This window comes from Phycodurus eques, chromosome 7, assembly GCF_024500275.1.
Source record: "Phycodurus eques isolate BA_2022a chromosome 7, UOR_Pequ_1.1, whole genome shotgun sequence".
Lineage (NCBI taxonomy): Eukaryota > Metazoa > Chordata > Actinopteri > Syngnathiformes > Syngnathidae > Phycodurus > Phycodurus eques.
The window spans coordinates 7,384,964-7,399,630 of record NC_084531.1 but is presented as its reverse complement, the minus strand read 5'-3'; the positions used below and the strand labels follow the sequence as shown (position 1 = coordinate 7,399,630).

At 44.0% G+C, this 14,667-nt stretch overlaps 1 protein-coding gene across 4 annotated transcripts in view; it reads right to left on the bottom strand.

The window, feature by feature from the left end:
- Nucleotides 1-13,117, bottom strand: part of LOC133404934 (trichohyalin-like) — a 42,945-nt gene extending 29,828 nt beyond the window's left edge. For all 4 annotated transcript variants that reach the window (XM_061681466.1, XM_061681467.1, XM_061681468.1 and 1 more), the window contains exons 1-6: nucleotides 12,998-13,117; nucleotides 8,924-9,035; nucleotides 7,269-7,488; nucleotides 6,870-6,959; nucleotides 6,638-6,750; nucleotides 3,526-3,605 (exon numbers count right to left, since the gene is read on the bottom strand). In XM_061681466.1, coding sequence (XP_061537450.1) covers nucleotides 3,526-3,605; nucleotides 6,638-6,750; nucleotides 6,870-6,959; nucleotides 7,269-7,488; nucleotides 8,924-9,035; nucleotides 12,998-13,058 — 676 coding nt within the window. In that variant the 5' untranslated portion in view covers nucleotides 13,059-13,117. The remainder of the gene's footprint in view (nucleotides 1-3,525; nucleotides 3,606-6,637; nucleotides 6,751-6,869; nucleotides 6,960-7,268; nucleotides 7,489-8,923; nucleotides 9,036-12,997) is intronic.
- Nucleotides 13,118-14,667: the final 1,550 nt, after the last annotated feature.

Genomic DNA, 14,667 nt, shown 5'->3' with positions numbered 1-14,667 from the left:
GGCGGCGGGATATGCCTCCATATCAACGAAAAATGGTGTACGGACGTCACGGTGCTCAGCACACACTGCAGCCCGCATTTGGAGTCGCTGTTTTTGAACTGTAAACCATTCTACTCGCCACGTGAGTTTGCATCGTTTATACTGGCTGGAGTCTATATTACACCTCAAGCTAACACGAACGCCGCATTGCTAACGCTCGCCGAACAAGTCAACGAAATTGAAAAAAAAACACCCGGACTCACCCCTCATTATTCTCGGAGATTTTAACAAAGCTAAACTCAACCACGAACTCCCTAAATACAAGCAGCACATCGACTGTCCTACCAGGGAAAAAAATACTTTAGACCACTGCTACACTACGGTAAAAAACGCATACCGTGCTATACCTCGTGCAGCCCTGGGCTCGTCTTCACTTAATACCGACGTACAAGCAAGAACTTAAATGTGCGAAGCCTACAGTGAAAACAGTCAAAAAGTGGACCAATGAAGCCAAGATGGAACTTCAAAGCTGTTTAGACTGCACAGACTGGAGTGTCTTTGAAAATTCAGCTGGCAGCCTGGATGAATATACGGACACTGTCACATCCTATATCAGTTTCTGTGAAGAGGTTTGTGTACCAACAAAATCATTTCGGACATTCAACAACAACAAGCCGTGGTTCACTGCTAAACTTAAGCAGCTTCGCCAAGCTAAGGAAGATGCATATGGCTAAAACAGGGCCCTGTATAATCGAGCTAGAAACCAGCTTACTAAAGAAATTAACATTGCAAAGAGGATCTATGCAGCAAAGTTGGAAAAACAGTTTAGCGCAAACGACTCAAAATCAGTCTGGCATGCATTCCAATCGCTGACTAATTACAAGCGATGATCCCCCCAAGCTGATAACAATAGCACACTAGCCAACGACTTGAATACCTTCTACTTCAGATTTGAAAAGGACAGTTTCACTCCACACACCCACCCGGCCGCACCCGCGACCACAACCACACCTCTGACTTCTGCGTTAACCATCCATGAACAGGATGCGAGACGCATCTTCAAACAACAGAAGATTAACAAAGCGGCAGGACCGGACCATGTGTCCCCATCCTGCCTCAAAGTCTGCGCGGACCAGCTCGCTCCAGTCTTCACTCAGATCTTCAACAGATCTTTGGAAATGTGCGAAGTTCCATCCTGTTTCAAACGCTCCACCATTATTCCAGTCCCCAAGAAACCTGCAATCTCTGGTCTGAATGACTACAGGCCTGTCGCTTTGACATCTGTGGTCATGAAGTCCTTTGAACGTCTCGTGCTGGACCACCTCAAGAGTGTCACAGGTCCCCTGCTGGACCCCCTGCAGTTTGCCTACCAAGCGAACAGGTCTGCGGATGATGCAGTCAACATGGGACTGCACTTCATCCTAGAACACCTCGACAGTGCAGGGACCTACGCGAGGATCCTGTTTGTGGACTTCAGCTCAGCGTTCAACACCATCATCCCTGAACTCCTTTCAACCAAGCTTCTCCAGCTCAGCGTCTCACCTGCCATCTGCCAGTGGATTTACAGCTTTCTGACGGTTAGGACACAGCAGGTCAGGCTGGGGGAGGCCACCTCATCCACACGCAGCATCAGCACTGGGGCGCCCCAAGGTTGTGTCCTCTCTCCGCTGCTCTTCTCTCTCTACACGAACGACTGCACCTCAGCGAACCCGACTGTCAAGCTCCTGAAGTTTGCAGATGACACCACTGTCATCTGCCTCATCAAGGACGGTGACGAGTCTGCATATCGACATGAAGCGGAGCGGCTGGAGCTGTGGTGCGGCCGACACAACCTGGAGCTGAACACGCTCAAGACTGTAGAGATGATCGTGGACTTCAGGAGGCATCTTTCGCCACAGCTGCCCCTCACGCTGTCCAGCTGCCCTGTGTCAACCGTCGAGACCTTCAAGTTCCTGGGAATTACAATCTCTCAGGACCTGAAGTGGGCGACCAACATCAACTCCGTCCTCAAAAAGGCCCAGCAGAGGATGTACTTCCTGCGGCTTCTGAGAAAGCACGGCCTGCCACCGGAGCTGCTGAGACAGTTCTACACAGCGGTCATCGAATCAGTCCTGTGTTCTTCCATCACAGTCTGGTTTGGTACTGCTACAAAAAAAGACAAACTCAGACTGCAGCGGACAATCAAAACTGCTGAAAGGATTGTCGGTACCCCCCTACCCACCATTGAGGACTTGCACGCTGCCAGAACTAAGACAAGGGATTCGCAAAATCCTCTCGGACCGTCTGCACCCCGGTCACCAGCTCTTCCTGCTCCTTCCCTGAGGTAGGCGCTACCGATCAACGCAAACTAGAACTAGTAGACATTCCAACAGCTTTTCCCTCTTGCGATCAACTTCTTAAACACCTAACCTATAATTCCATTACAACAAGCTGGAAAGTTTTTGACTTGAGTTCGTTGTCACATTTCTGTGGGGCCAATTATGTATTACTCGTGCACTCACTGTAGTTGTCTCGCCATGCTGCACTATTTGCATATACTGGCCACTCATGCCAGAGTAGCATATGCTCCATTTGCACACTGATTGAGGAGTATCTGTAACATTTGCACAACCATCATTGTCCCAGATGATCGCACTACTCGTCACTTTAAACCGCATACACTCCTTGAAGTCTCAGCGCCCTTTGCACAATGGTCATTGAACCGGACTATTGCAATATTAGTCATTCGAACTGCTCTAAGTGCAAGAGGACTCTGCATCTTTTTGCACAATTGTTTTTTGTCAATGTCTTTATGTCTCCAAAGTGTTCTGTAAATTGACTGTCTGTTGTACTAGAGCGGCTCCAACTACCGGAGACAAATTCCTTGTGTGTTTTGGACATACTTGGCAAATAAAGATGATTCTGATTCTGATAGGTTGTGAAGGGAATATAGAATACTTTATATTCTAATATGTAATTCTAACTAGTTTGGAAGAGAATGTGTATTGGAGTATAGGAGTATATTGCAGGAAGGCCCCCATCGGGGGGGTATGTGGCCCCCATCAGGGGGTATTTTGCAGGAAGGCCCCCATCGGGTGGGTATGTGGCCCCCATCAGGGGGTATTTGGAGACAGATGGCAAAAGAAGAAAGGAACGGCGGGGAGCCACTATAAACATGGTATGCAGGAGACATCGACAGGCGACGTCTGGACCCAGATCAGATAGTCATCATTTGGCCACACAACGATGACGTCTGATTACGGACCAATCAGACGACAGCGATTCCACACCGGCCTGTTTGAAACATTGTATAAGTCTGGGGTAGAGTCAGATAGTTTTGTTCGACTACTGTATCTGCTAAGGATAAGATAGGGTAGTTACGAACCCAGAGCTCTGCAAAATGTATAGACTCCTCTGTCAGGAATAAATTGGTTGTTTTTTATACATTGTTGTGAACGAAGTTCTTTCACGAAAACGAGCACGCTTGGAACCACGGAAGTTAGGAGATTTTAAAACACAGGTTCCTTCAGTTGGAATATTGGGAATGTGAATCTATATACGTTGTACCTTCTTCAGAGAACTTCTCTTCATCAGGGTGCTCTTCAAGGATTTGCGGGCCAGTTATGGGTGCTGCACAAGTGAAGTCACTAAAAAAAACAGAATTCCATATTTTTATGAAGTTTAAACAGTACCTGCAGTCCTCAGAGGGTCTTAAGAGTAAGTACAGTATTTATACCCCTTGAACCTTTTCCACATTTTGTGACCTTAAAATTATCATCCAAAAATAGAAAAAAAAAAAGTATGGCACAGCTGCAAACCAACCAAGACATAGCCTTCTACCTAAACTGACAGAGCGAGCGAGGAGAGCACTGGTCAGAGAAGCAGCCAAGAGGCCTGTGGTCACTCTAGAGGTGCAGAAATCCACAGCTCATGTGTCCACAGGGCAGCTATAAGATACTGTAGTGACTATGGCCCAGGTGTCATAGCAACCCCCACGCCAACAACTTGATAAACTCTTCCAAGCCGCACCGCTGTGCAAGACGGCCACAAGCATGCCAAATTTATCTCACCTGGACCTGAAACCATTTAACAGCTCCCTGAAAAATCTGGGTTCCAGTCATCAAAGACCCTTCTGATGTGCAGAACTGACAGAGCGACTGAAAGGTTGGATCCTCTCTCCACTGGGAACACTGCTGGAACGCGGACGACACCCGCTGGCAGTTGAGTTACTGCAAACCTGTGGAGTCGCATTGGAAGTTTCTGTAACTGAAGATAAATGTCTGTTTTGGTATTTTACAAACTCTGCAGAAATATTCCAAATGTATACCTTGATTTCTGTGTCAGTGACTTTTGAGAACTGTTCGTCTTGATTCGAAGCCAAACAGTACGAAATGTTGTATTGAACAATAAGCAGTTGATCTGCCAAGACTAAATTGAAATAATCATTTTATATGCTTGATCTATGAGTAAGAGTAAAAAGTTGGAAGTATCTTATATTAATATATGATTTTACACCATTTTTATGGCTAAATTATAGACCAAAATTCAAGTCGATGGGCGGAGTTTCCTCCAGTTTCTGTCTCTTAGACACGCCCCCTGGGTATGATTTAACCTTGGACTCTCGCCTCTTCTCTCTCTCCCGTCTTGCTTCTTGACTCTTCCTGCCTAACCTCCCTGCCATAGCGGTCTGGCCTCGGCCAACCCCTCCCCCTTCCCTTTCCTTTGTCCTTCGTTGCCACCACGTGGGGAGGCGACTGCCGGACCAAGACGGGGGTGCTTTCGATCGAAGAAGCTGGCCGTGCGGCTTCAATGGCTTTTCCTAGCTTGATCTGTTGGCGGAGGCTCCAGGAAACAATGCCCGCATCCGTACCTGTTACGCCCACAATTGAGAGCAAGATCGGACCAACAAGCAAAATAGGCAGCAAAGGTATGAGCGCATCCCAACGGGACAACAACCTTTTGACACCTCTTTTGTTTTATTTGTGTGCATTGTTTGCATTTGTGTGCATTGTTTGCATTTATTTGTGTGCATCTTCTTCAAGCCACGCTTGGTCCCATATTGCCTTGGACTTTGTTACCGGCCTCTGAAGGTAACACTATCATTCTTACCCTGAAGCTAACACCATCATTCTTACGTCTTACCTCATTGATCGTTTCTCCAAGTCTGTCCATTACGTACCCCTTCCCAAGTTATCCTCTGCTTTCGAAATCGCTAACCTTCCAGTCCTTCACGTGTTCAAACTCCACGGCATCACCATTGACATCGTCTCGGACCGAGGTCCTCAGTTCTCCTTCCAGGTGTGGAGGGAGTTCTGGCTGGTGCAGCAGACAGTCTGTCCTCAGGACACCACCCACAGTCCAACGGCCAGACGGAGCAGCCAAATCAAAATCTGGAATCCGCTCTTCGCTGTGTTCATCAATTTCACCTCGGTTCAGTTGAAGCTCCCTCAATCTCTCAAAATCCACCCGACATTTCATGTGTCTTTGCTCAGGCCGGTCTCCACCTGGATAACTCTTTCATTAGGGATTTTTATGCAGTCCACCCTGAGAAGCCTGGAAGGACGCCCGGAGGCGTCCATAGAGGGTGGGGCGGGTGTTGTGAGGTGGGGTGGGCACCGTCATGATCTGTGCCCTGCAGTTCCCTTTTTGGAGCTTGGGTGGCGGTTTGTGCCTCGCTTCTCCCTCTCCCTCTCTCTCTCCAGCAATCATCACCTCAGTGCCCGCACACCTGTTCTTAATCAACACTCATCACTGCCTGCATATAAGCCTGCCAGATCCAGGAATCTGGCGCCAGAGTATTCGTACTTGTTCGTGGTACACAGGCCAACTCTCGAGATAACTACTCTTGTGTGTAAGTTGATTATCTGGCTCCCGTACTTGTACTCATCCTCTTGTGTTCGCCTCCGCTTCCAGTGTTCCTCCTGTCTCCCGCTTCACTGCCCACTCCAACAACGCCATTAAGCTCTTCCTCCTGCTCATGCTCCCGTCTCCTGCCCGTTCCTTGTTCCTACGAACAACCATCACGCCTTGGAAATACAAACCCTGTGGTACCTCCAAATAAACCATTCTCATCTACTCATTCCGCTTTTGGGTCCAGTCGAATACCATACGATTACGTGTTGTGACACATTCGCTTAAAGGCATTTAAATGAAGTGTTACAGTTTGTATTATACAAAATTTTGACGCCAATATTTTGCCTCTTATTGTAAATGACTATCAGCTCCAAATATCGGTTATCAGCATCCTTGACTACTAATAATTGGTAATGGTATCATACCCAAAAAAAGCATATGACTACTAATAATTGTTGATGGTATCGTCACTGAAAAAAGCATAATGGTCAATCTCGAGTGCAATCCATCACCCCCATCCACCCACTGCGCAGGTCTACAAAATTACCAGCACCGGTATAACCCACCTCTGGTGGAGAGTTGCACCGCCCGCCACACAGGATTTAGGCCATTCACGAAAATAGAGCCCTATGTATCATTTCCGTCACACTTTACCATTATGTGTTACTTTGTTGGTCGATCATGTAAAATCTTAGTAAAAAAAACATTTAAGTTTGTGGTTCTAAGCTGGCAAAATGTTAAAAGGTTCAAGGGGTATGGATACCTTTTGAAGGCACTGTATGACCACATGATAATCGCAACAGATTTCCATGAACAAACCACAAACCTGTTAGCAGGCTCAACCTTCGCAGGCTCAACCTTCTTATTCGTCACCAACATATGCTCCCCTTCTTCAACTACTTTTTCTAGAAGATCAGAGCAGAGGAACTCTCCAGACAGCTTTACCACAGAAAGGACGAAACAAAGGGTTAAAAGTAAACACTCAAGGATGCAATATGTGTTTTCATTCAACAGACAAAACCAAAACAGAGTGGGCATGTTGTACACAATGAATATACCTGTGGCTGTGGTGAATCGCTACCGTGGTCTCCACAACTGGTCCTGTTAATACTATCTTCTGCTGGATCTGGATCACTCTCTCTTGAATCCTAACATATACCCATTGACACAATAATTTGCAAGCCTCATACTTATGTTGGTTAGAGATGGGCATAATAATTCCAATTTATCAACTGTGTGGAATAAATTAATCATGGCTTGAAATAATTGAGGAAAAATGGAGCGGATTAGTTGGTGCATCAGTTAGACCATGGCATGAAAACATTAGTTCAGAACATTTTGAGAAACTTTTTTTTACAAATTCAATGATTCAATAATACAATTTTAATTTTCCTTTAGTGGATCAAGAAAATGTAGTTAAGAGCTATCCCTAGTGTACATACTAAGTAATAACTCACTCCTTGTGTTTTGAGTGCTTCCTTTGCCCTTTTCCTTCCCTCCTGTTTCTCTTTCAATTTCTTCTTGTTCTTCACAGCAGAAGTCTCATCACCAGGTGGGTGGAGGACACGCTCACGCTCCTGAACCACCAGCTGACAGTAGTGCACTTTGCAGGGATGGTCCACAATGGATGTGCCTAATTGGCAGTTGTAATAGTAAATTTTCCCACTCTCCTTTTCGCTGCAGGTAAGTGAAAAGATTTAAGTCAAACAAAGATGATAATCTAAATAAAGATAAGATAAAAAAGCAGTTACAAAAACCATACATTTTCACAACAGGTTGGAGTTTACTCAAAAACTAAAGCATAAAACAAAGACAATGTTGTGTATTTGAAACAACCAAATTGCCACCATCATGCATACAATGGAAAACACCACAGGCTAGCAATTAAAACACACACACACAATAAAACCAGCCAAGAGTGTTTGAAACAATTTGAGCCACAAGAAAGCCATTTTATGCTGGAGAAGTTATAGAGATACGGCTGCAGAAGACGTAAGCAATTCATGTGAATGGGATGTGGAGGTATCACACAAAAGCAGATCGGCTCGCATAACATTATGAGAGAAGAACTTAAGGTCATGTGGGAGTGCAAATGTTGTTACCATGTTTGTACACAATAGCATTCTGTTGAGTGCAAGTTTCCTTTTTAAAAGACCTCTTAAAAAAACATTTTTTGGAATTCGATAGAGAAAGGGAAAGAGAGAGAGAGAGAGCGACACACACACACAGTGCATGTAAGGGTACAGAACGCAAATGAAACTTCAGTGTGTGTGTGCCTGAGACTTTTGGCTTGAATACACGTCATAAAACCAGTCTGAAATCGAAAATGTTTTTTGGGGCCATTTTCCGCTGAAACATTTCGGACAGTGAAATTTTGGTGCATCACTAGTTTATAACTTTACTTTCTCTTCTATTATGTTTTTCTGACTATATTTTACAAAATACTACTACTTGTTTTAACATTTAACAAATTGTTTTTGGGGGACTGCAGATTAACTATTTCCATTCGTTTTACTGGGGAAATGTTTTGAGATGAGTGTTTTGAGATAAGAAGCATGTCATGAACAAACTAAACTTATATCTCAAGGCATCACTGTAGACATTTTGACAAATAAAGAGAATCAGATCATATGGAATACATAAGCCTGGAAGGTACTGAAGATGTCATTAGTCATTTATTTCTAATACAGTCTTTAATATTTTTACGGCGTACTAATACACAATGACATCAAAACACAATCTTGTGGACAATCAAAGGAGATTGAATACACGAGCTTAACACTGTCAGAGAGGTATTTATTTCATCTGTTTGTTAATTGTGATTTTAGTTAGCAGTAGTGTACAACAGGTGTAGAATCCAATATTTTGTCTCTTGTGGCTAAATTTGGTAAAATATGTGTTTCGTTTCGGAATAAAATCACGAAAGCATGGCTCTCAGGAAGAAAAGACCAGATTTGTGTCATTAAAATTCACAGAATACCATGTGTCTTCAAAAATATCAAACAAGGTACACTGTACCTTATTGAATGTCCAATATTGTGTATCTTCCTGAAATCTATTTTGTAATTCTATATTTTTTTGATGGAGGCATACATCACCTCCAATGACTTACCGTTCCAACCATCCTGTCGGCAATTGTGTAGCCATGGCCTTCTTGGCAAGCCACATAAGCTGTGGCTCTTTTTCTGGATCAATGCCTATGTCCTGGGCATACTCCTTGATCTCTGGTAACATGGAGGAAAACAATAGATAATTAGAAACGGAAAAATGACTGGAGTGGAAGCTCGAGATTTGAATTTATTTTATTTTTGTCATAAAATACTACTTACAGTATAGTATGCACAGCGGCTAAAATAAGTAACTCGTCACCATTTTTCTCACTAAATATATTTCCAAAGGTGCTATTGACATGAAGTTTTCACCAGATGTTGGGAACAACCCAAGTAATCCATACATACAAAGAAAGTAGAACAAATAAGATCAGAAATTAAGTTGTTCGTAATAATGTGAAATGACACAGGGAAAAAGTATTGTACACATGAAGAAAGAGAGGTGCTAAAAGGCATGGAAAGCCAACACCTAAAATCTATCAATGATCAAACAGCAATCCAGCACCTTGTCAGTGCAAATGAATATAAGCTAGTTCAGTCCTAATTAATGGCCTACAAAAAGGTCTCATTGCCATGGTGAGTCAAGACAGATCTCATGATGGATAAGCGCTAAGACCTGTCTCAAGACCATCGCAAACTAAATTTTGCAAAACATAATGATAGCATCGGTTCCAGGCGCATATCTGAGCTTCTGAATGTTCCAGTGAGCATGGTTGGGGCCATAATACGTAAGTGGAAAGCCAATCATACCCTCATAAATTTGCCTCGAACAGGTGCCCCTGCAAGATTTCTGACTAGAAGAGTGCAAAGAATAATCAGAAGAGTTGTCCAAGAGCTAAGGACCACTTGTGGAGAGCTTCAGAAAGACCTGGGGAATTAGCAGGTACTGTTGTCGCAAGGAAAACAGTGAGTAATGCACTCCACCGCCATGACCTGTATGCACGCTCATCACGTAAGACGCCACTCCTGGAAAAAAAAGCATGTCAAAGCTCGTTTAAAGTTTGTTGAACAACATCTGGACAAGCCAGTTAAATACTGGGAGAATATGGTCTGATGAGAGCAAAATTGCACTGTTTGGATGCCATAATCCAATAATGTTTGGAAAAGAAATGGCACTGCACATCACCCTAAAAAGACCATACCAACTAGTGAAGTTCAGAAGTGGGAACATTTTGGTGTGGGGCTGATTTTCAGCAAATGGTACTGGTAAACTTCACATTATTGAAGGAAGGACGAATGAGCAAATCTACCGAGTCATTCTTGACAAACGTCTGCTGCAATCTAGGAGGATGATGAAAATTAAACGAGGGTGGACATTTCATCAGGATAATGATCCAAAACATACTGCCAAGGAAACTCTCAATTGGTTTCAAAGGAAAAAAAATAAAGCTGCTAGAATGGCCCAGCCAATCACCAATCTATGGAAAGAACTGAAACTCAAGGGCCAATCACCAATCTATGGAAAGAACTGAAACTCAAGGTCCATAAAAGAAGCCCACAGAACCGCCAAGATTTGAAGACTGCTTGTGTGGAGGAATGGGCCAAAATCATACCAGAACAAAGCATGCAACTAGTTTCTCCATACAAGAGGCATCTTGAACCTGTCATTGCAAACAAAGGCTGTTGTACAAAGTATTAAATACATACCAGTTGGCGTATTCAGTATTTTTCCCCGGTGTCATTATTTGTTCTTTCTTTGTATGTATGGATTACTTTGTTTTTTCCCAACATATGGTGAAAATGTCTTGTCAATAGTACCTTTGGAAATATAGTTAGTGAGAAAAATGGTGACATGTTAAATACTTATTTCAGCCACTGTATGTTATTTATTGAATTGTAGCGTCACATTAAACAGAGCAACAAACTGTTAATGATGGCATAATGTCAAAATGGCTCAACACAGAGGTGTTCGCTAGGCAAAGGTTCCGCCTATACGCACATTCAAACAATCCAAAAGCGAACAGCAGCTGCTACATTATGAATGAAGACTGAAGGAAGTGCGCTATCGTCATGTGGAACTTTTTCTAAAAAAGTAAACACAGTGGCACCCAAGATAAAAAGGGAAACTGCTAACGTGTTAGGAAGCACTTTTCATAGATGAGCGGCAAGATTGCCTGTGTAACCGTCATTGACTGTGCGTCACGCAATGCAACTTAAGTAGGCGTACTGTATCTTTGTTGTTGTTTTTTGTTTTGTTTTTTATGAGACTGACAAAGCTGAGAAAGCGCTTGCTCGTGAAAGCGTGAGCGAGGCAATAGGAAAAATTATTAAAATCAATTTCCAGCAAATTGGCCAATAGAGCAATTAATCTTTTAAGTGACAATGTAACATCCTACTTTCTGATTTTTTTTCTGAACAGAAAAAGAAAGGTTTCCCAGGATCAGTCTGTTGTGCCAAAATCAACCAACGACTTAGAAAATTGACAAAAAGAAGAAAAAAAAAACACCTGAATCAGAATGTCCCTGTTATTATGGACGAAGACTCTTCTTCAATGAACTGTAGTCCTCCTCCCCTTTCCACTCCTTAGTTATGAGCAATAAAACTTATCCTATTTATTTATTGTTTTATTATTGTTTTTTTTAATTGTGTTTTCACTGATTTCTATTGCACTATATTTCTTTTTAACCACAGATAAAAAAAAAAAAGGGGGGGGGGGGCACGGTAGAGACTGTTTAGCACATCTGCCTCACAGTTCTGAGGACTGGGGTTCAAATCCCAGCCCCGCCAGTGTGGAGTTTGCATGTTCTCCCTGTGTCTGCGTGGGTTTTCTCCAGGTACTCGTTTCCTCCCACATCCCAAAAACATGCATGGTAGGTTAATTGAAGACTCTAAATTGCCCGTAGGTGTGAATGTGAGTGTGAATGGTTGTTTGTTTATATGTGCCCTGCGATTGGCTGGCGACCGGTTCAGGGTGTACCACGCCTCCCTCCTGAAGATAGCTGGGATAGGCTTCAGCACGCCCGCGACCCTAGTGAGGAGAAGCAGGACAGAAACGTATGGATGGATGATAAAAAAAAAAAAAAAAATTCATTTTGGGGCTGGAACAAATGCATTTCCATTCATTTCAATGGGAAACATTACCTCAGGTAACGGGTTACAAACAGGGTCACAGAAGCAATAAAGTTTGTAACCCGACAATGTTTATTTTTGTGAGATAATTTCTTATTTCTCCTGACTAGTAGATTTAAAACTTAGCTCTCATTCATGGCCGTATGAGAGGACCGAGGCTTTTTCTGGAAGAGAAATTAGTTAGCAGTGGTGGAAAGTAACAAAGTACAAATACTTCATGACTGTACGTAAGTAGATTTTTCAGGTATCTAGACTGTACTTAAATATTTATTTCCAGCAAGAATCAGCAAGCAAACCGATTTGGAGAAGCAAGATACTCCTCATCGATGGCCTTATTTAAGACAGTTGTCAATAAATAATTCGAGGCTAATGCATTGTGTCTTATGCCAGCCTAAAAAAAATGCTTCTGGCATTCAAAAATTCTCCGTCTTCCATCCATCCATTTTCAGTACCACGTATCCTCACTAGGTTCGTCTTGTCTGAGGAAAAACACATACAAGGTATTAGGAAAGCTACAGAAGCATGTTGATTTGATGAATTGAAGCTCAAAGTGGAACCAACGCTAGTTCAAACAACGTGACGTGTAAGTGATTTTTTCTCTTCTCACTACACTACGTAATGAGAGAGAAACTATTTTGTGTGTTGAGTATATTTTTTTGCTCGTGTTGCCAAGTAAATAAAAACGGGTATTCCATATCACTTACAGCAAAACTGAAGTTTTACTTTTTTCCCCCTAAAGTACATTGGAGTACGTCGTTTTTTTACTTGGACCCAAGTACGGGAGTTGAGTCCGCACCTCTACGTTTACCAGTCTTTTTGAGCACAAATGTATTTATTTTGCCACCTCTGTTACTTTAGTAGCCTGAGTGTATTAGCATAATTGTCAATAGAACTGGGTAATAACATTTGCTACGTCTTAGTAGCCCAAATCAAGCATAAAGCCTCCATGACAAGATGTAATCAGAAAGACGTCAGTTTTAGAGAAAATACACCTTTATACCGTGTACCTTTTTCAGAGAACTCAAATTTGTCACCGTGGAGTCCCTCGAGAACCTCCGTGCCATCCATGACTGCAGCAGACACAAGTTGTCTCGCAAGATTCTGCCGCTGAATCCGTTCCAGGCAAAATGGCCATATGACACTCGGGAGCCGTTTCTGGAAACGTAGCTTTGATATTAAAAGGAATTTCGTCACCAAGGCGCCAGCGCAAATGTTCGTATGTCATGAGTGGGGTGGCGCGACGTGAAAGGCAAAGGTTTTTTGACACTGTGGCCGACGCACTCAGCGCGCGTTTATCTTAATTCATCTCGTTGCTCTCTGGCGTCATTTGTTAGGGAAAGTACATTCCTAAATTAAAATAATCACGGAAAACTTCATTTCAGTAGTTCAATTCAAAAAGTGAATTTTATATTATATTTTATATTTCCTCCCACATCCCAAAAACATGCATGGTAGGTTAAATGGAAACTCTAAATTGCCCGTAGGTATGAATGTGAGCGCGAATGATTGTTTGTTTATATGTGGCTGGCGACCGGTTCAGGATGTACCCCGCCTCTCGCCCGAACATAGCTGGGATAGGCTCCGGCAGCCCGGGACCCTAGTGAGGATAAGCGGTGAAGTAAATGGATGGATGGATATATTTCCCCCACTTATACGAGGTCCGGTCGCGGGGGCAGTCGCTTTAGCAGGAAAGCCCAGACTTCCCTTTCCCCAGCCACTTCAACCAGCTCTTCCGGGGGGCATCCCGAGGCGTTGCCAGGCCAGCCGGGAGACATAGTCTTTGCAGCGCGTAATGGGGCGTCCCCGGGTCTCCGTGCCCGGAACACCTCACCAGGGAGGCGTCCGGGAGGCATCCGAATCAGATGCCCCAGCCACCTCATCTGGCTCCTCTCAATGCGGAGGAGCAGCGGCTCTACTCTGAGCCCCTCGCGGATGACCGAGCTTCGCACCCTATCTCTAAGGGTGAGCCCGACACGCTGCGGAAGGAACTCATTTCGGCCGCTTGGATCCAGGATCTTGTTCATTCAGTCGCAACCCATAGCTTGTGACCATAGATGAGGGTAGGCACGTAGATCGACCGGTAAATTGAGAGCTTCGCCTTTCGGCTAAACTCCTTCTTCACCACAACGGACTGATACAAAGTCCGCATCACTGACGACGCTGCACGGATCTGCCTGTCGATCTCCCATTCCACTCTTTCCTCACTGGGGAGCAAGACCCCAAGCTACTTGAATTCCTCCACTTGGGGCTGGCTCTCATCCCCGACCTGGTGACGGCACTCCACCCTGTTCCGACTGAGGACCATGGTCTCAAGATTTTGGAGGTGCTGATTTTCATCCCATCCACTTCACACTCTCCACTTGAACCGCTCCAGTGAGAGTTGGAGATCACAGCTTGATGAAGCCAAGAGAACCACATCATCTGCAAAAAGCAGAGATGCAATACTGAGGCCACCAAACCGCACCCCCTCTACGCCTTGAAATTCTGTCCAAGTTATGAACAGAATCGGTGACAAAGGGCAGCCTTGGCGGAGTCCAACTCCAATCGTAAACGAGTCCGACTTACTGCCGGCAATGCGGACCAAACTCTGACACCGGTCGTACAGGGACCGAACAGCCCGTATCAGGGGGTTCGGTACCCCAGACTCTCGAAGAGCCCCCCACAGGGACTCCCCAAG